General features: G+C 44.4%; 1 protein-coding gene across 1 annotated transcript in view; it reads left to right on the forward strand.

Moving 5' to 3' along the window:
- The window catches only part of TUBGCP3 (tubulin gamma complex component 3), a 103,468-nt gene that overhangs the window by 57,671 nt on the left and 24,570 nt on the right, over window positions 1-21,227 (forward strand). The window contains exons 14-18 of the mRNA XM_039473272.2: window positions 456-645; window positions 2,951-3,086; window positions 3,895-3,963; window positions 8,573-8,708; window positions 21,041-21,129. Coding sequence (XP_039329206.1) covers window positions 456-645; window positions 2,951-3,086; window positions 3,895-3,963; window positions 8,573-8,708; window positions 21,041-21,129 — 620 coding nt within the window. The remainder of the gene's footprint in view (window positions 1-455; window positions 646-2,950; window positions 3,087-3,894; window positions 3,964-8,572; window positions 8,709-21,040; window positions 21,130-21,227) is intronic.

Consider the following 21,227-nt stretch of genomic DNA (forward strand, 5'->3'; position numbering starts at 1 on the left):
GTCTCCCTGGAGTTCACTCTGTGATGCATGATAATGCTCCTCAGCTTCTGCGAGTTGTGCATTCAGCAAGCTTATTTCCATGTGCTGCTTCCATCTTAAGACGAATTTGTGGAAACGTCTTATGGATGTGGACAGGTGACTCAGTACCCACCTGCCCTATCACCAGGGTGTTTTGGCGAGATTTCAGGTTAGTTACAGTGTAGAAAGGGACTTGGAAATCATGAGGACACAAATGTAGGTGTCTGCTGTGAACCCAGCTGGCAGAAGCGTTTTCATCTTTGTGGTCTCAAGACTCTGGTCTCCTCAGTGGAGCGTCCAGCTGCCCGTGCCTGGGGTCAGTCTGTTACTGACGCCACAGACAGTGGTTGGCCCTGAGTCCGGATGTGTGTGCCTTCATTTCTCCTCTGTGAAAATACAAGTTACGGATGCATGTGTGCTTTCCCTGTTCTTTCCAGCTGCAGACTTATTCACAGACTTAGAAAATGCATTTCAGGGGAAGATTGATGCTGCTTATTTTGAGACCAGCAAATACCTACTGGATGTTCTCAATAAAAAGTACAGCTTGCTGGACCACATGCAGGCAATGAGGCGGTACCTGCTTCTTGGTCAAGGAGACTTCATAAGGCACTTAATGGATTTGCTCAAGTAAGACATGGTTTTGATTTCTTTAAGTAGTATATTTGACATGACAAAGAATCTTGTGTTTAAAAGAATAAATGATATTAAAGGAAAATGAGTTGAATTCTTACAGAGCATATTTTTTTAATAAAACTGGAAAAGAATGTAAAATTTTCAAAAGTTAAAGTCCCTTTATTTTTGCTCTGGTTATCAGTAGAGCATTATTGTTATGTTCTGTGCTTTATTCAGAAGAGAAACTGGTTTTTCTTACCAAAACTGTGGTGCTTAAACAGTCTTTATGTGTGAGGAGCTGGTCTAATCACAATTAACTTTAGCTTGAGTTTGAAATAAATTTGAAAAATAAAATATATTTTAAAATTGAATTTTACTTTCATATTTGTAGTTAACGTTTCACATAAAAACAAAACTTCTGCTCTTTTCATTTTGTTCCCTGACATTTCTCATGGCGTCTTCCCTTTCAGAATTAAATGTATGTTCTCCACCAGTAGACACAGAGGCAGTTCTGGACTGGAGCCTGCTGTGCTCCTGGGTCTAGAGACAGCACAGACCCGAGTGGATAGTGCAGACCCTGCCCAGGCGGTGTGAGCCAGACATGAGCCCCCCAGCAGGGCCACAGCATGGGCCTGGAGGTTTTCACTCACGTGTTTATAAGAATGAAACTTCTTTTGGTGTTCCTTTGAGGACACTTAAAGTAAGCTAAATGTTCCCTTTAAGATACAAAATAGTAACTTACCTTAATTGTTTTAGGCCTCAGGTCTTCAAGTGTCAGTGTATTCCACACTAGAAAGCTCGCTGCAGTAGCTCGTGGGCCACTTCCAGAGAATGAGGCTCTCAGGTGTGGGGTAGAGCTTGAGCATTTGCAGTTCCAGCAAGTTCCCAGCTGCTGGGGATGCTGCTTGAGTGGAGCTCCACATTGAGAACTACTGTTTGAGGCATGCAAGCGCTCTTATCCTGCCTTCTCGCCAGAAGCCACTCTTCCGTGTGAAAACTGATGTGGCTTTTTGAGGCATACACAGCCATAGCTGGCTTGCGACATGCTCATGTCTTAGTCCTAGCTGATGTCTGCTGACAGGTTTGTGGTTACGATCACTGAAGCAGCATTCTGCACTGTAAGAAGGTTCATTAGTATGATAAATACTTGTCATGATGAGGTCAACTCCTGTTTAAAATATGAGTGGTGGTGAGTTTTTCAAGGGAAAATGGTCTCTGGATGCTGTGGCGGTCTGGGGTGTGTATGTGGGTCAGTTGTTGCAGATGGAGATTAGAAACCAAAGTGAGGTTTAGGACCATGGTGGTGTCACAGGTCACATCATATAGCAGCTGAATGCATTAGCCTTGTGCCCAATTTTGAAGTTGAAAGTGTTGCATTCTTGCTATTGAGTGCAAGATTCACTTCTCCTCAATGTTGTATTTTAGGTTTCTAGTTTTTAGGTTTATTTGACATTGTGTGTCTTTTTTACCTGTCTCTGCCCTGCATTTTGTAGCGCTTACACATCTACCTGAGTTGATTGGTGATGTTCTTAACTTGGTCACACCCCCCAAATCAGAGTAATGTTAGCTTCTTGGTTATAAAAGCAGGTATCAGTAACCCTCAAGAAATGCTTGCTGAAGGTGTAGTGGTTCTTGGCCCTTTATAATCATGACATCCACATACCTTAATTTGATGGAGACCTCTCCTTCTACCATTGGATCTAAAAGGAAATTATATCAGCTCATGTAACTCATAGGTCAGCCTGAAGTTTGAAAACTTTGTTAACATGTATAGCATAGCATAATCTAAGTACTGTCAGTTTAAGCTGAATCAAAATCTTTTTTTTGTGTGTGTGTGTATGTGATGGAGTCTCACTCTGTTGCCCAGGCTGGAGTGCAGTGGTGTGATCTTGGCTCACTGCAACCTTCGCCTCCCAGGTTCGAGTGATTCTCCTGCCTCAGCGTCCTGAGTAGCTGGGATTACAGGTGTGCACCACCACAACTGGCTAATTTTTGTATTTTTAGTAGAGAAAGGGATTTCACTGTGTTGGCCTGGCTGATCTTGAACTCCTCACCTCAGGTGATCTGCCCACCTCGGCCTCCCAAAGTGCTGGGATTACAGGCCAGTATTTTTGAGATTGTAAAGAAATATAACTCCACAATAATTGGTAAGCCCTGTTTGCAGTTAATGCTGTGAGGCTTTCATTGCCACGTTATTGTGTTGGTCCCATTTTTCTTTTGAGTTGTTATGATTTGAACTCTTAATTTTTATAGTTTATAAGTTTTTTTAAAGTTAAGAATTAAAGTAATATTTTCTTTAATTTTTAAAAAATTTGTTAAGACCAGAACTTGTCCGTCCAGCTACGACTTTATATCAGCATAACCTGACTGGGATTCTAGAAACTGCGGTCAGAGCCACCAACGCACAGTTTGACAGTCCTGAGATCCTGCGAAGGCTGGACGTGCGGCTGCTGGAGGTACGGTGGCCCGGCGTGTCGGGAGCGCTGCCCCGGCCCTGAGGACCCCTGGGCTGGGGTGTCGTGGCGGGTGTTTTCCATGTTATTTCAGGCACAGCTGGTCGTTACCTTTCTGGAAACTGGGCAGCCTGGGTAGGAACTCCACTCTCACTTGTCACTGCATGGCTAGCTCCTCCCCTGTACTCCACTCTGGGTCTCTGTGCTCATCTTGCAGCAGGGAGCCTTGCAGGGCTGCTGGGCTTAAATTGGAGAAAATGCATGCCACCCTTGCCCCGTGCTTGGTAGCACATTGCAGATGCTTAGAAAATGGTGCTTCCTTCTCATAGCAAATCCGACAGGAGCACAAGACGTGGTATATAATGATATTTATCAGAAAATTGATGTTTTTAGTTTCAGTTTGGTTAGGGTGTGGATATTTTAAACAGAAACCCACTATTTGCTTAGTTGTGATGAAAGATCATTAGCAAAACCTGTTGGTTTTCTTAAAATATCGAAAGAGTCATCTTGGAATAGCTAAGGATTTGGAACATATCTAGAGGCGATGGGTTTTTGTTGTAAGCAAATGGTGATGAATTTTAAACACATATCCACAATCTTCATTCAGAAATACGCTGTTTGTTGCCAGATGTTTGCAGAGCACCTACTGTGTGCTCATCATTGTCTGATTGGTGAGATTATAGAAGTTAACGAGGATGCATTCAGAACTGTTGAGCAATTTTTAACAATGGGGCATCGTTTTACTGCTTTTTCTTTGAGTCAACAAGTTCTTCAATTATGTGTCTTGCAATTATGTGTTTGTTTCTGTTAGGTCTCTCCAGGTGACACTGGATGGGATGTCTTCAGCCTCGATTATCATGTGGATGGACCAATTGCAACTGTAAGATTATCTTTTTATAGTATTTACAGCTATTAAGATTGCTAAACATTTTGTTTAAAATTGGCTTTCTTCTCTGGGGACTTCTAATTAAAGTGATCACTTGACATTTAAAATTGTGTGTGTATTTTAAATGATTATTAATGAGTACTGAAATGCTCTATTATTTTTAAAATTCTTAAAAATATCATTTGTTCTATCAGGGATTTCAGCGAGTCCTTAATAAATGGATTGTTGATTTTGTTCCATTATTCTTAGACTGTAGCAACTAATTTAGGATAATTTGAAAGGAACTACAAAGTGTATTTTTGGGGAATTACATTTTTACCACAGAGATAAAATTTGATATTTAGTATTCATTTAAACTGATGATGAAATAGCTGTGCTTTGTGCATAGTGCTTTTACCTGCATAACAGTTACCAGATTATGAAAGGCTGACCAGGGACGCTGTCTTTTTCCATGTCTGCAATCAAAATACCTCTTTTCAGTGCTCATTTTTAAAGTATTCAGACTTTAATACATTTCCTTGACCAAGATACCCCTTTAAACTTACTTCAATTATTTTTATATCTGAAATACTGAAGAAGAACATTGCATTTCTTTGAGGTATTGGGGAAAGTATTTTGTTGAGAAGGAATATAGCTGGGCTCTAAAATTTCTTCTTAGCGGTTCCGGTAGAGCCTGCTTCGCTGTCTCCCCACGTGTTGGGGTGCACGTCACGCTGCTGAAGTAATCTGTCAGGGCACGCTCACCCTGTTTTCTTTTGGGGTTCAGAAACCTGCCACTGGAGAGTCTGTCTCTCCTACAGTAAGATGGGAGCTGCTACTGCAGCTTTTTTACACATAAGTTCCCGGCGTGTAACCTTTATGGCAGGCATCCCCAAACTTTTTACACAGGGGGCCAGTTCACTGTCCCTCAGACCATTGAAGGGCCGCCACATACTGTGCTCCTCTCACTGACCACCAATGAAAGAGGTGCCCCTTCCTGAAGTGCAGCGGGGGGGCGGATAAATGGCCTGAGGGGGCCGCATCTTTATGGGTCAAAGCTCCTATATTTTAAGTGCATAACCTCACTTCAGATTTAATTTCTCATCATATTCAAATTACCTTTTTCTTCTTTGACTTATGTCTTAAACAATTTAAAATAGTTATAATGCAAAAAGTAGTGTCATGATTTAACAGATTATTTATTTAATTTATTTTTGACAGAGTCTCACTGTGTCGCCAAGTCTGGAGTGCAGTGGTGCGATCTTGGCTCACTGCAACCTCTCCTGGCTGGGTCCAAGTGATTCTCCTGCCTCAGCCTCCCAAGTAGCTGGGATTACAGGCACCAGCCACCATGCCTGGCTAATTTTTCTATGGTAGAGATGGGGTTTCACAATGTTGGCAAGGCTGGTCTCAAAAGTCCTAACCTCCACCTGCCTCCCTCCCAAAGTGCTGGCATTACAGGCGTGAGCCACCGTGCCTGGCCTTCACAAATTATTAACTTTCATATCTCCTGCCTTATTAATTTGCATACATTACATATTATTTTCATAGCATAAGAGATACCATAGTACAGATAATTGCGTAGATTATTTCACAAGATCTCAGTGCCTTGGCAAATAGGTAAACTGAACATTGCGTAGATAATTAAGTCTTTTGTAGTGTGGCGGATCTTACTAAGAGTGTCAAAGTTGTCATGCCACGTACATAAACAATTGCTCATGGCAATATTGTTGAACGTTCTGGTTTTTGAAGCTCTACTTTAGTAGAAGGACTCAGGGAAAAAAGTTTATATTATAGATTTATTTAAAAAGAAAACAAGTCTATCACTTGAAGCCAGGATTTCAAGACCAGCCTGGCTAACATGACAGAACCCCATCTTTCCTAAAAATATAAAACTAAAAATATAAAAATTAGCTGGGCCTGGTGGCACATGCCTGTTATCTTGGCTCCTTGGGAGGTTGAGGCATGAGAATCACTTCAGCCCAGGAGGCGGAGGTTGCAGTGAGCCGAGCTGTCACCACTGTGCCCCCGCCTGGGCGACAGAGTGCCACTCTTATCTCAAAAAAAACACAAAAACCCCAAAGTAAACAAGTCTATGCTAGATGCCTGTCTTTGGCACACAGGTCTCAGTTTGCATGCCCCCTTGAGTGGCAGTGGCTGGCAGTGGCAGCCTAAGGTGCCGAGGATGGTGGAAGAGAGTGTGTCCCATGGTGGGTGAGCAGGACCGGCCAGGGCCACCTTGTGGGGAGTGGCCGTTTGCCTGTCTGGCATTTGCCATCCAGTCCTGGCGCTGGTAGATTTTCAGCTGAATTGTCATACTTTGGCCACATTGTGCAGTTGTTTACCATTAGGTATTCAAACTAATAGTAGAAATTGAAGTAATTTTTATTAGATTAATTTGTATGTAGTTATGTACAAAAGTTACTAGAAAGATAAAAAGTGTACTCTTTAAAATTTTTCTTTTAGAGTCAAGATTTGGAAGCAAATGGGTTTTCTGCTTATTCCTTGTTAATTGTGTTACCTCTACTTTGGTTCTATTATTGAGATTGTCTTTTTCTTTTTCTTTTTTTTACAGAATTTAATTGTAATAGGTACCTATAATAATTATATAATTATATCTTGTAGCATAATTTTACCTTCATACTAATTCTGTGGTACTATTTCTATGATATAAAATATCAGTGAATTAATATAGGTCTGACGGGAAATTAATCTGGGAAATTTAAAACTCAGGTTACTCATAAAAATACACTAGCTCATAAAAATAGTTCGTAAACATTTAAAATATTTTTTGTTCATCTTTTTAATGAACCTTACACTCTTCAGGTAAATCAGTAATTTAATTTTATCTAAAATTTTAATATGGTACGGTTGTTTAATGTTGACCATATAACTAAAGATGGATTTATGTTTTGTTTTAAGGTCGTGAAGTTTCAATGTGTGGTAAGATAGCCTAAGCTTAGGTGAGGAGGGATTATCTTTTTTTTCATTTTGACAATAGTCAGGATAAAAATCTAATCATTTCTGTTCTTCATCTCCGGAGATGAGTTTTAGATAGAGCGTTAGAGGCTGATTTGTTGAGTATTCCTCTGAGCTTTATTCCAGCCACAGGTGAACTGAAGGACCATGACATTACAGTCTCAGTGTGGACGAAGTTTTCGTCTTTGGAGACTGAGTGGAATCTGACCGCCTTCCTCTTAGATAGTTAATATTCCTGAAGAGCTGTGATGTAACTGAATTTTTAAAAATGAAATTATTTTAAATATGCTACAGGAACATCATACTGAAAGGACTCCTGTAACACATCATTTGATTAGTGATTTAATTTATTCATAAAATTATTTAAACTGGCCACGCTTAATTTCTGTAATGGAAAAAATGTCAATTGTGAGCAGCACAGCAAAATGGGATAACCTCCAGAAGATCCATCCTGGAGTTTGGAGTATCTTCAGAGCAGCTTCTCATCCCTGTTGAGACAGTTACTGGCATAGCCAGGCACACGGGGGCATAAGTAGATAGTTCCTGCCAACTGCTGAGGAATGGCGAGAACATGCGACATCACAGAAGATGATGCAGTGTGTGTTCTGTGTTTCTGAAGAAGAGGGAAATTGACAAACCGGGGAAAGTCGTGTGGTCTTTGTGCCTGAGGGATGGATAGGATTTGGGCAGGTGGAAAGGGCAGAACAGGGACCACAGGAGAGGGCCTTTCAGAGTAAAGGCCCTAGTGAGGACCACCTGAGTGATCGCGGTTCGGTTGGGTCAGAGGGCGGTGGTGGGAGGAGGCGGCTCCCTTGGAAGCAGAGCCTGTTCTCGCTGGTGTGCGACTGTGCCTTGCTGCTAGGAACAGAGGTCCTGCCTCGGCAGCCTGTCTCCCAGCCCCCGGAGTGCTGGAAAACTCTGCTGGTGCTGTGGTCACCTCTCTGCCCCGTCATCTAGTAAAAGATGAACACATGCCCACATCTGTGTGAAACACACGTCGGTGTCAGACACGTTCGGCTGTAGTTACGTGTGTGCGGTGGGGCATGCTGACACTGGAAATACTTGTGGTTTATCTCATGTTCACATGGAACTGGGCATCCAGGAGGAGGGTGGCGTGGCAGGGAGGCCTCGCACGATCCCTGCCATGTGGGCTCGTCGTCTCTGCTTGTGAAACCGAGCCCGTGGGCACTGAAACGAAGTATTCATAAGCTCTCTGGAAATACCTGAAGGAGTCTTTTCAGAATGGAGATTCTTCTCGGCCTGCCTTCCATGAGAGTCACCACTCTCAGGAGCTATTGTTACAGAAGAACGGGCACTCCTGCCTCACGTGTCCCTCAGGCGTCTTGGGGAGTTGTAGTGACGAGTCCACATTTTAGACGAGGTTTAGGCTGGGTTTGAAAATCCTGATGAACTGCAATCTGTGTAACCTTAGGCCTCTGTTTCCCCATCTGTACAATAGGCATAAAAATGCCTGCCTTCTGTCGCCGTGAGTTGGCTTAGCATGCCACCTAGCATGTAAGTGGTCAGTGTGGTTGTTATAAGACAGTTTGCTAAAGGTGCCTTTTTTAAAAAAATGATTGAGACCTGTACTGAGAGGATTCTTACGTGTAGATTGCTATAAACTCGTCTTCTGCTGTTGCCTCAGGTGTTTACCCGAGAATGTATGAGCCACTACCTGAGAGTATTTAACTTCCTCTGGAGGGCTAAGCGGATGGAATACATCCTCACCGACATACGAAAGGGACACATGTGCAATGCGAAGCTCCTGAGAAACATGCCAGGTGAGTCCCCAGTGCGGCCACGGGTACGCGCGCTCTCCCAGAAGCCCCCAGCTTCTGCTGGAGGCGGTTTCCAGCAACTCTGTGGAAGTTAAGGTAGACTCACGGTGATAGCTACATGTTTTTTTCAGATCACGAACTTTGGGGGGGGGGGGGTGTGTGTGTGTGTATATGTGTGTGTATGTGTGTGTGTGTGTATATATATATACATATATATATATATATTTTTTTTTGAGACGGAGTTTCGCTCTTGTTACCGAGGCTGGAGTGCAATGGCGCAATCTCGGCTCACCGCAACCTCCGCCTCCTGGGTTCAGGCAATTCTCCTGCCTCAGCCTCCTGAGTAGCTGGGATTACAGGCACGCGCCACCATGCCCAGCTAATTTTTTGTATTTTTAGTAGAGACGGGGTTTCACCATGTTGACCAGGATAGTCTCGATCTCTCGACCTCGTGATCCACCCGCCTCGGCCTCCCAAAGTGCTGGGATTACAGGCTTGAGCCACCGCGCCCGGCTCTTATGTATACTTTTAAAAAACTGCCCATTTTTAAGGAAAGCAGTTTAATAAATCACTGACTCATTTAAAATTCACAATGTTTTAATTAGATTGTTTTTGAGAGTTTCTTTAATGTTTCTTTTGTTCATAAACCAGGACATAGGACTATATTATTTAAAACAATTTAAAGCTACAGTAAAAATTCTTAGGTCTCAGTCAAGATTATTTTAATGTTATAAATATTGAATAACTTAAATTATAAGTAATTTTGAAGTCTTTATATTAAAATTGATTTGGTCCGAATCTTTGAGAAAGTATTTCAGTAGGCATGTCTCTAAAGAAGAACTAAATTGTGCCCTTAATCCTTTGGTGAAAAGTAATTATTAAGAATCAGAAGAGAGCAGTTGTTTGGAGAAGGGGGTTCATGATCTCTGCTTCTTTACCAGCTCACAGGCTGGTCCCTGAGCAGCTCCCTGAGTTCCAGAATAGGGACCCCCGCCGAAGGATGTGGGCCAGGGAGTTGCCTGTCTGAGCCAACACTGATGTGTAGAACTGTCGGTTTTTATTGTGCGTTGATAGTTGACGGCAGTGGGAAGTTAAGGGTAGGAACCCTCTGAAGTAGCTGAGAAGGAAGCGAAGGGGTATTTTCTTTTAAGAGTAGTGATGGCTGTGGGCAGGTTCCCCTTCTTGTGAACCTGGCTGCCACTGAGGGGAGGCGGAGGAGGGCCGTGCTGAGGGGACCACAGGCACGCGTGGGCTGTGCGTTTGTGTCCTCTCTCCACGGTTTCACACATCCTCCCCGCTGTGGCGGGACCCCTCGCTCACTGCTGCTTTAACTGCGTGTGTACTTGCTTGCGAGCTTTGCACTCTGCCGGCACGCTTCCTTCCCTCTGTGTTCTTACGAACACCAGCGAGTGGGTCGGTTCCTGGCTGCCCCTCACGAGCGGCGTCTGTCTGATTGTGGACTGAGACCAATTAGGGCCATACCGATGCTGTCATTGTCACACGCCAAGATAAGCCTCTCCGAAGGCTGGGCGCCATAGCAAGTTGAAACACGGGCTGGTTGGGATCCGGTTTTGTCATCTGTCAGTGTGGCAATGCCCGTATCCATTCGCTTTTCTCTTACTGTATTGAATCATCAATCATGAGTTTTGTTTTCTAGTTGGAGATGACAACTCATACATGTTTTGATCAGTTTTCCGTGTATGGGAAAATGCATATTTCATTACGTATAAAATTTATATCGCTAGGATCCTGCCTCATAGAGTTTAACTCCAGTTTCTTTGGCTGCTCCTTCCCCCTCATTATTGAAACCTTTTCCGAACCATTTTTGATAGCATGATGCTATCTCGTACACATACCATTTCATCATTTTTCTTTGGCTGGACATGTAGTTTTTTCTCCAGTTTTTTGCTTATGGAAATAACGCCATGCATGTTTTTGTAAATACATCTTTTTGTGCCTCTCTGAATATTTCTTGAGAATAGATTAAAAGTGGAACTGCTTGCTTAACAGTATGAATTGGCCGGTGTGGTAGCTCATGCCTGTAATCCCAGCACTGTGGGAGGTTGAGGTGGGCGGATCACGAGGTCAGGAGTTCGAGACCAGCTTGACCAACATGGCGAAACCCCATCTCTACTGAAAATACAAAAATTAGCCAGGTATGGCGGTGCATGCCTGTAATCCCAGCTACTCAGGAGGCTGAGGCAGGAGAATCGCTTGAACTCTGGAGGCGGAGGTTGCAGTGAGCTGAGGTTGTGCCACTGCATTCCAGCCTGGGTGACAGAGCAAGACTGTCTTAAAAAAAAAAAAAGACGAGTTTTAGTTTGACTTTTTACTTAGTAAGTATTCATATTTTAACTCTGTTCATATTCTCAGATCACTTTTTGGTAAGTGTGTACCAGTTTAGTTCACATCTTAAGCCAGGATTGTATTGTTGAAAGTTACCTATCTCACTGTTTTTGGTAACATTGGATACTAATTCAAATAAGTTGTCAATTCGTAGGTGAAAATAGAAGTTCATTTCAATTTTTATGCTTTTTAAATGTTGTGCTTTTAAAATGTTGGATGAGGGTAAGCACTTTTTTATTTTTCTTTTTAAGATGGGGTCTCCCTGTGTTAGCCAGGCTAGCCTCAAATTCCTGGGCTCAAGTGGTCCTTCCACCTTGGCCTTCCAAAGTGCTGGAATTACAGGCATGAGCCACTGTGCCTGGCCTCTTTTTATTCTGTTTTGCTACATTGTATAGTATTCCCTGGGGATATGTTCTTAGGCCCTTCCCACCCCTGCCCCGTGGATGCCTGAAACCTCAGATAGTGTCAAACCTTATGTATACTATGTGTTTCCCCAAATGTACATACCTATGATAAAGTTTAACTTACATATTAAGCATAGTAAGAGATTAACGGCAATAACTAATAAGAAGTAGAATTATTATAACATTATACTATAATAAAAGTTATGGGAGTATATGTCTCTCTCAAAAGTCCTCACTGTACTGTACTCACCTTTTTTCTCATGATCTGTCGACCTGATAACTGAGTGACTAATGGGCAGGTAGTATGTACGGCGTGAATTTGCTGAACAGAGAGAGGCTTGATTAACTTCCTGGCTAGGATGGAGCAGGGTGGTGTGAGATTTCATCACGACTCAGAATGGTGCTCCACTGAAAACTTATGAATTGTTTATTTCTGGGCTTTTCCATGTACTGTTTTTGGACTGCTGTTGATAGTAGGTCACAAACAGCAGAAAGAGAAACTGTGTATGGGGGACTACCTTATTTCTTTTTTCAGGGAATTGTTTTCCCTGTGTTTCTTTTGGGGTGCCAGTTTTCTGACCTTTAACGAAGAAATATTTTAAAGTAGCTCATGGCCAGACAGCCTCATGAACAGAAATCAAGTAGCTAATCATGCTAATCCAGCCCATTAGAAATGTCCTGCTAATTATAAATCTGAGGCAGAGTACAGACAGACCATGTAGTAGAAGAGTTCTCCCGCCAGCAGCTGCCATGTGCCTTGTATGGGCGCGGCGTGCAGAGGACAGCTTCGTCTTACTTGAAGTATCAACAGTTATCACCCCAGCATTTTAACAATATTCATCAAAATAATAACTTGCTCCATCATGTGCAGTAAGTAGTTACATGTGAAAGTACTTTGCTGGGATGAGAGTTTTTGATAATGGTCTACCAAGAAGATTGCACTCATTCCTAATGGAAGATTGTTTGATTTTCATGCCTTTACCAACTAGTTAAAGTTTTTTATGTATTTGCCATTTAGCTGGACAAAACACAATGGCTAATACTGAAATGGTTTGTTAGATTATATTAATTTTAAAAATATTTCTACTACTGGAAACGAAATTCATGTTTCCGATAACATTTCACAAAATGAAATAGACCAATACAGGTAACTGAGCCCGTATTCATTCTCAGCCTCTGTGTGGGGCGGGGAGGGCAAGAATGGAGGCTTTTCCCTTCTCCCTCCACTTCCCTCCCTCCCCCGCTTTCACAACAGCGGCAATGAAATAATTTCCTTTTGGTCTTTGTTATAAATAAAATTGATCTCTCATGTTGTTAAGGGAAAACAAGGATGCGTTCATCTTTTGTGAAGAATCAAGATGAAATTTACGTAGTAAGGTTCTAATAGAAGTCTGATTCAGAAATCACACTTTCTTAGTTTTCCTCTGATGTTGAAGTCAGTAACATAAGCATCTGAGACAAAAATGGATGTTTAGACACTGAGTTTTTAAAGGGCTGTTAAAATAATGTTAATTCTTTGAAATGGTCCCTGAAGTTCTCAGGAAACAGTGGTTAGTAGCCTAGGCTGGAGTGCAGTGGTACAATTTCGGCTCACTGCAATCTCCGCCTCTCAGGTTCAAGCGACTCTCCTGCCTCAGCCTCCTGAGTAGCTGGAATTACAGGTGCCCACCACAACGCCCAGCTGATATTTTGTATTTTTAGTAGGGACAGGGTTTCATTATGTTGGCCAGGCTGGTCTTGAACTCCTACCTAAAGTGGTCTGCCCACCTCGGCCTCCCCAAGTGCTGGGATTACAGGCGTGAGCCGCCGCACCCAGGTTTTTTTTTTTTTTTTTTTTTTTTTTTTTTAAGACAAAGTCTTGCTCCGTCACCCAGGCTGGAATACAGTGGCATGTACTCCAGCTCACTGAAACATCTGCCTCCTGGGATCAAGCGATTCTCATGCCTCAGCCTCCCAAGTGGCTGGGATTACAGGCATGTGCACCATGCCCAGTTAATTTTTTGTATTAATATTTGTAATAGAGATGGGGTTTCACTATGTTGACCAGGCTGGTCTCGAACTCTTGGCCTCAAGTGATCTGCCTGTCTTGGCCTCCCAAAGTATTGAGGTTATGGGTGTGCCCAGCCACTGTTTAAGATAATAGAACTCCAAAGCTTAAAATGAGATGTAAGTAATACTACATGTTACAATTAGAGTTTGTACACTAGACACGAGAAATATAAAAATTACTTCTTGTCTAAACTATAATAATAAGTTATAGGTTTTCCTTTATCATTTCTAATCCCACTGAATGAAACGTGCTCTTGGTAAGATGCGCGTCTAAGATGAGTGCTTTCTTTTGTAGGTATTGAAGAGCAGGGTCTGGCCATGAAAATAACTTGGTGAGGCCACATCTAAACCTGCAGGTCAGTTATAATTAGAAAGCTTTTAGAAGGCACTTTGGATATACCATAGTCAGATCTCCCTAGTTTATAGTGGAGAGCAGTCTGAGACCCAGAATGTGAAAAGATTGGATTGGCCCAAATTTGGTTTTGGCCCAATATGTTGAAAAATAGGATAAACCAAGGTTTAATAGCTCATACTACATTTTTTTTTGTTTTCCTTTTAATCATATTTTATCCCTTCTAAGATACACATGTTTTTCACATTCTCACTGTGTCTAAAAGTCCGTTTTGGCCCCAGCTCTGCTTGGTGCCTGGAGCTGGGCAGGCTCCAGCAGGACAGCCTTTCGTCCAGCCACGGCTGTGGTGCATTCCCTTCAAAAAGACGACACCCTGGCTCTGTTCTGAAACGAAAAGGCACTGCGTTTGCAGAAAGGTGTAGGAATAGCAGTGGAGCATAAATCTGAAACCTGTGAAGTGCATAATTATTATTGAGAGAAGAGCCCAAATTCTGCTTTTCCGTTAGCAGCACCGCAGATCTTAACCTTACCAGGAAAGGCAGGTGCCCGCAGGCCAGCAGTGCCCTGAGAGGGACCCATCTGAGCAATGTGGTTATTTGCGTGGGAGAGCAGGAACGCAGATGATGTAAGGATGAAATCCTTAAAGGTGGTTGGAGACTTTGAAGACAAGACACGTAAAAAATCCTGGTTCTTAACAAATGTCTTTTGGATCCTTAGTCTTAAGAAAAATGAATCAGATGGGTACTTTGATGAGGTCACTAAAGTAGCGTCACTGTAAGTGTGGGTTGAGGAGGTGATTTTGAAATTGTGAACAAACTGTTGCAAGGTATTGTCTGAAAAAAAAACAAATGTAATGTTTAGCAGCACTGGGCGCCGTCTGTAGGGGCATCTCCGGATGACGGCTTCTGGCCGAAGGTGCCCGCACGAGTCCCCAGGAGCCTGTTGGCGTCAAACTCGAAGTTCTCCCGACAGCCTTTAGGGGGCAGTGGAGAACTACGGAAGGGCCCGGCGCGTGGCTGCTGCCCGGGCGTGAGTCCAGTGTGGCCGTGGCCCTGCCGGAGGTGTGCTTCCCGTGTTAGTCGGACCTCATTGCCAGTGTTGCTTTGTTTTTGGGATGCTTATATAGTTACTTGTGGGTCAGCCATAAAAGCACATGGAAAACATGTGCCTAAAAATATTGTCAGAGAGCTGGGTAAAGAGATTGCTGGTGTGTTGCAGGTGTAAATGGAATTTTTTAGGAGCTGAAGGACTGCGTGGTGCCTTGTGAATTGAGTTCATAGTCACTAGAGCCCTAGAGCAGTTACAAGTTCAGAATTACTGTTGCCTGTAGTGTTTAACTTCTCATCTGGGAAAGAAAAATAGTTGTAGTGTTGTAGTAATTTCAGACTTTTGTGATGTGGATGGTTTTGCCAGGTTCCTTTGCAGTAGCCAGAGGTCTCTCACTGTCAAGGGGCTTTTTCTCAGAAGAAGACCACTGAAGATGTCCTCTGTACTCACTGTACATACAATACCAGGTGATTTTTCTAGAAGGAAGACTGCAAAAGGAAAGAACACCTGTATTCACGTCGTGACTAAATTGACCTTGCTTATAGGAATCTTTTGAAAAGGTGTGGATTTGAATACTCCAGATCCAGATGAATGCAGACTGCCTGCCCTGACTTCCAGTGTCTAAATCATGCATTCTGTAGTGCTCCCTGTTGCTGGTTCCCAGTGATGAGGTGACACACCAGCTCCCTGTGACCAGGCAGCTCATGGCTTACTCGGGCAGAACGGACTTTACACAGGAACTTACAGTCAACTGATACGGGAAAACCAGGTCGCATAGGCATGTTTAAGGGAGGCATCTGACAGATGGGGTGTTTACAGAAGGCTGCAGAGGTGGTGGTGTCCAGGCTGGCCTCTTGACAGGTGAGGATGTGCTGTTCGGGTCAGTGGGGAGGGGGACTGTGCTGCCAGCGGGGGCTGGGTCTCCCAGTCGGGAGGAGTCCTGAAGGCCTGGATTGAGGTCGTTGAGAAAAATGGGCCTGGGGCGTGACCATGGCAGTTAGCAGAGCAGCCAGTTGTAATAATCCATGTGAGGTGACGTGGGCCTTCAGGGTTACAGCAGTCGCGGGGCTAGAGGGAAGGGAATGGATTTGAGAGAGACTTGGGCTGTGGTGCCAGCAGGACCAGGTGATGTGTGTACGGAGGCCAGGAGGTGGTTGGAGTCTCAGTGGCACCTGAGTCTCTGACTTGAGGACCTGGTAGATGGTAGCATCTTTTATCACCAGGGAGCACTGGAGGAGGAGCTCCTTTGGGGCGAAGATTCCATTCAAATACATTAATTTGAGGTATTTTTTAGGATACCTTGTGAGACCATTAATTAGACTGAAGGCAGATCTAGACTAGAGGTAGACATTTTAGGTGTCATTAGCCCGTATGATCCATGAAGTTGTGGAGTGGAACGTGGGAGTGGCGTCCGTGAGTGGCAGCCGCGCTCTTGCAGGGTGGTAGGCGGAAGACGGGCTTGGGGCAGGGTCTGCAGCCCTGTCCGTCGTGGTGCACGATGCCTCTTCAACCAACAGATCCTTCCGAGCTGCCATATGGCATCTGAAAACGTAAAGATGTACTGCGGAAGAATTGGGCAAGATCAAAGTCAAAACTTCTAACCAAGTTAGAATGCGTTGTTTGTTGGGAGGCTGCTTGAAATGCTGATAGAGAGAAGGAAGTGGAGGCTGAAAATCAAAAAGAAGAGGTGGATTCAGAGCAAGGGGGTATGAGTTAGCCTTCGAGGGCGCACCGCAAGAAAGGCGTGTTTGGAGTGTTGGGGGCGCGAGGGAGGCAGGCAGAGCTGATGCCAAGACAGCGAAGCAGTGCAAAGCCTGTGGGGCCAGGGCTGCGGGCCGCCCAGCCTGGGAATGTGGGAGAGGGGAGGGCCCAGGCAGCATTGGGGCGGGCTGGAGTGGGACGTCAGCAGTTGAGGCTGGCACCGAGCGTTGCGTCACTGCGTTTCATAGGTGACACAGAGCGTTGCGTCGCAGTGTTGTTTCGTAGGTGACACAGAGCGTTGCATCGCAGTGTTGTTTCGTAGGTGACACAGAGCATTGTGTCGCAGCGTTTCGTAGGTGACACTGAGTGTTGTGTCACAGCGTTGTTTCGTAGGTGGCACTGAGCGTCGCATCGCAGCGTTGTTTCATAGGTGACACTGAGCGTTGCGTCACAGCGTTACATAGGTGACACAGAGCGTTGCGTCACAGCGTTGTTTCGTAGGTGACACTGAGTGTTGTGTTGCAGCGTTGTTTCGTAGGTGGCACTGAGCGTTGCGTCACAGTGTTGTTTCGTAGGTGACACTGAGCGTTGTGTTGCAGCGTTGTTTCGTAGGTGGCACTGAGCTTTGCGTCGCAGCGTTGTTTCGTAGGTGACACTGAGTGTTGTGTTGCAGCGTTGTTTCGTAGGTGGCACTGAGCGTTGCGTCGCAGCGTTGTTTCGTAGGTGGCACTGAGCGTTGCGTCACAGCGTTGTTTCGTAGGTGACACTGAGTGTTGTGTTGCAGCGTTGTTTCGTAGGTGGCACTGAGCGTTGCGTCGCAGCGTTGTTTCGTAGGTGACACTGAGTGTTGTGTTGCAGCGTTGTTTTGTAGGTGGCACTGACCGTTGCGTCGCAGCGTTGTTTCATAGGTGACACTGAGTGTTGTGTTGCAGCGTTGTTTCGTAGGTGACACTGAGCGTTGCGTCACAGCGTTGTTTCGTAGGTGACACTGAGTGTTGTGTTGCAGCGTTGTTTCGTAGGTGGCACTGAGCATTGCATCGCAGCGTTGTTTCGTAGGTGACACTGAGCGTTGCGTCACAGCGTTGTTTCGTAGGTGACACCGAGCGTTGCGTCGCAGCATTGTTTCGTAGGTGGCACCGAGCGTTGCGTCGCAGCGTTGTTTTGTGTGTTTTTCGTTTGTTTTTTTTGTGGCCACTCAGTTGCATTTTCATTTCCAAATGTGACATTAAAGAATCTAGAACAGTAATCCGAGAAATTGTACACTCAAGAAAATCAGAGATTGTGAAATAGAATTAGTGATTAAATCACTGATCACTGTGTATCTACTTTCAGACTGATTTGAAGCCAGAGTAAAATTCCTGGTTGCATAAATAGGAGCATAACAGTGAAATGTAGAAGACATTAGCAAAAGTGTATGTGTGCCACTAAAAACCGGCGTGTTACTCAGATGCTGGTGGCTTGACTGACCCCTGAAAAGAGCGCCGGAGGACGCCTCAGAAAGAGGAGAGCAGCACAGACCCGAGCTTTCGCGGGACCGAGCAGGAGCTAGAGAACGGAGAAGAGCCCAGACGGTTTTTGTGCTTCTGTGACAAAGCTAGGGTCTCCCAGAGGAAGAGCTGTCAGTAGCCTGCTTCGCATTTTTAGGTGAAGTGAACTTTTAGGTGAAGTTTCACTTTTCATTTTTAGATGAAATCTACAGTTTTGTCAGGTTAAACCTTCTCTGAAAGATGTCAGGATTGGTAAGTATAACCTGCGTGGTTGCTTGAAAATGCTAGAAGATGAAACAGATTGTGCTCGCTATGCCTAAGTGCGCAGCAGAGCATTTTAGGATCACACTGAGCGTGTACCTGGGAAGGGTCGATGGGGACATCGGATGTCGTGGTGAGACCTGTGGGTCGTGCCGTGTAACTTGCAGACATTTGTCGCTTTGTTTCCCAATGAAAAGATCCACCAGAGTGCTGTGATAATACTCACATAAAAATACAAAACCCTTCCACAGATGGTTTCTAAACTATTTTATATAGCTTTGCTGCACTGGAGAGAAAGCAAATCACATTCGAGAAATATCTTGAGATTAAATATATGTACGCTCTGTGCACTTGTGGAATGTTTTAGAGACTCAGTTCTCCCAGGAAGACTGGCTGTAGATTTTCCATCATAGTCCGGTGTCTTCAGTGCGGGAAGACACAGTCCTCTCATTTCTGCTCTGTGTTAAAACCTAAAATTGAGTGCAAGTGGTAGTTATTTTCCTTAGAAGCTTACTGAAACCATAACATGGCTGAATATCACTTAAAACAACATTTACTATGCCCTTTTACATTGACAAGTAATTGTAGTTTGAGAGGTTTTGAGTGTTACTTGGTTGGAAATCATAGACTCTATTTATAGTTTTAGTAGGGAGAAGTACACTCATAATTCTAGGATTTCAGATGAACTTCAAAGCTTAGCCCATTCTTGGGATGCACATTGACCATATCTGTGGGTTGTAGATTCCTAATGGCAACAAAGATAGTTGGGGTGTGTGGAGCAGCTGTGCAGCTGGATGCCTCATGAGTACAGATGCTCCGAGGTGTCATGGGCCTGAGGGCCGCTGGGGCTCTTCTGAGGGTCTTACTGAGACCGCATCTCATGGCTGTGGACACTATAGCTCGTGTTTGACTGTCTGCGGGGCCATGGGAGGAGCGCTGAGGATTCCTGGCAGACCTCTCAACTTTTCAAGTAAATCTTGGACATGCCTCTGACACATCAGGCATAGCCATTCAGGGAGGCGCCAGAGCCCTTGAGTGGGCCTGTTCCCTTGTGAGGCGCCGGGTGGTGCGTGGCTGTGGACGAGGCCCTGCGGAGCTCCTTCTTGGGTAGAATGCCACCTCCTGCCTGTTCGTTTCCTGAGAGAGAGTGTGTCGTCCCCCTCTCGAGAAAATCAACTTGCTCCGTCTGAAAGGTGGGATGGTCCAAGTCTGCCGTCAGTCATCCCTAACTAAAAATTCTTCTGTCTCCTTGAAAGCAAGTTCTTTTTTGCCTTTGAAATTGATTTTTAAAAATATCTTTTTATACTGGCTGCCACATATTTCACTTAGGTAAGTGCTGGTATATAATGTGTATCCTTGTCTGCTTCACAGCTCTCCGGCTCTCCTGGTGGGATCCCCTTCCTCACCTGAGCCTCTGTGTTGAGAATTCTGGCCCCTGCCCGAGGCCCAGGCGCCGGGGAGGTGAGGAGGGTCCTTCTCTGAGCTGCATCCTCCTCCCTTCCCCGGCGCCGGGGTCGGCCAGCGACGCGGCCTGTTAGTGGAATCTGTGCCTTCGGACAGGGTTCAGACAATTCACATACTTGTTTCATGCTCGTATAAGTTGATCATCTGTTTAAGAATTTAAATTTTTGTGAAGCTTAGAATTCTGTCTCCTCCTCTCCCACTTTTCTCTACTGACCAAGCTGTCATGTGTTAAACCAAGACAGCAAAACTGCAAGGTGTCAGTGAATCTTTAACTTACAGAAAGAGTATTTAAAAAAAGGATCCACTGCCACTGTTACTTTCACACACCTCTATTAAGAGGCTTAAATTCCACTTGTTCGTTACTGTCTTAAGAGGCGAGACTGACGTCTTGCTTAACTGCACACATGGCAAGTCCCGATCTCGTTATCGAGGTAACTCAGGAAGGCGTTTGAAGCAGTCACAAAACATGTCCAAGCTGACCCATGTTATAAAGCTTCTTTGTGATCACCCCACTGATGGGTCCAGCTCTGATTTGAGCCATCACATACATTAGTGTAACAATATGTTGCCATAGTCTTTGAACAAAAAATTAAAAGTGCGAGCAGAGAAGTGTGCTCTGTGGTGACCTTCCAGCCTGGTGATGGTTGTGTGATCTCCTAAAGGATAAAAGGAGAGTCTGAGCTCATTCCTGACCTCCCTCGAGCTCCTCCCTCTCACAGGCAGGCGGCAAGGCCACGGTCGGTTCCTTAAAGAAATGCCACCTTTATCTCCAGAGAGCCAGGGAAGAGTGACACTTTCATGCACAGTGGACAAACTAATTGTAAAGCCGTGAAGTAGAGCTTCTGTTTATTCAGTGTATTAGTATAAAACAAATGTTTGTATTTAATTTTTAAATACAATTATATTTTATGAAGCAAAACTCTAGAATTCTAAGCCTTATAAAAAATTAAATTATACTTTGTTAAGCAAAATATAATTGTATGTAAAAATTAAATACGAAAACTAATACCAAGCTTCTATACGGCATGTTTGACATGTTTTAAAGTAGTGTCGTGCTACTTGGTTAGGTAGCTGTTCCTGTTCAGCTTGAACAGCACAGAAGCTGGTCACGGACAGGATGTTCCCAGGTCGGGGTCAGGAGTGTAAAGCACGGGTTTTGTCTGGCGGGAGAACAGCACGCCGCCTGAAGTGTGCGCCGCCCTGACGCCGGCTCCTCCCTTGCAGAGCTCTCCGGGGTGCTACACCACTGCCACGTCCTGGCCTCGGAGATGGTCCATTTCATTCACCAGATGCAGTATTACATCACGTTTGAGGTACGCTGCGGTCATTCTACGGATTTTAATCTAAATAAGTCAGTCGTGTCTTAGGCTTTTACATGGCATATTTATGTGTGTGTCTATATATATACACA

This window comes from Saimiri boliviensis, chromosome 16 (genome assembly GCF_048565385.1).
Source record: "Saimiri boliviensis isolate mSaiBol1 chromosome 16, mSaiBol1.pri, whole genome shotgun sequence".
Classification (NCBI taxonomy): Eukaryota; Metazoa; Chordata; class Mammalia; order Primates; family Cebidae; genus Saimiri; species Saimiri boliviensis.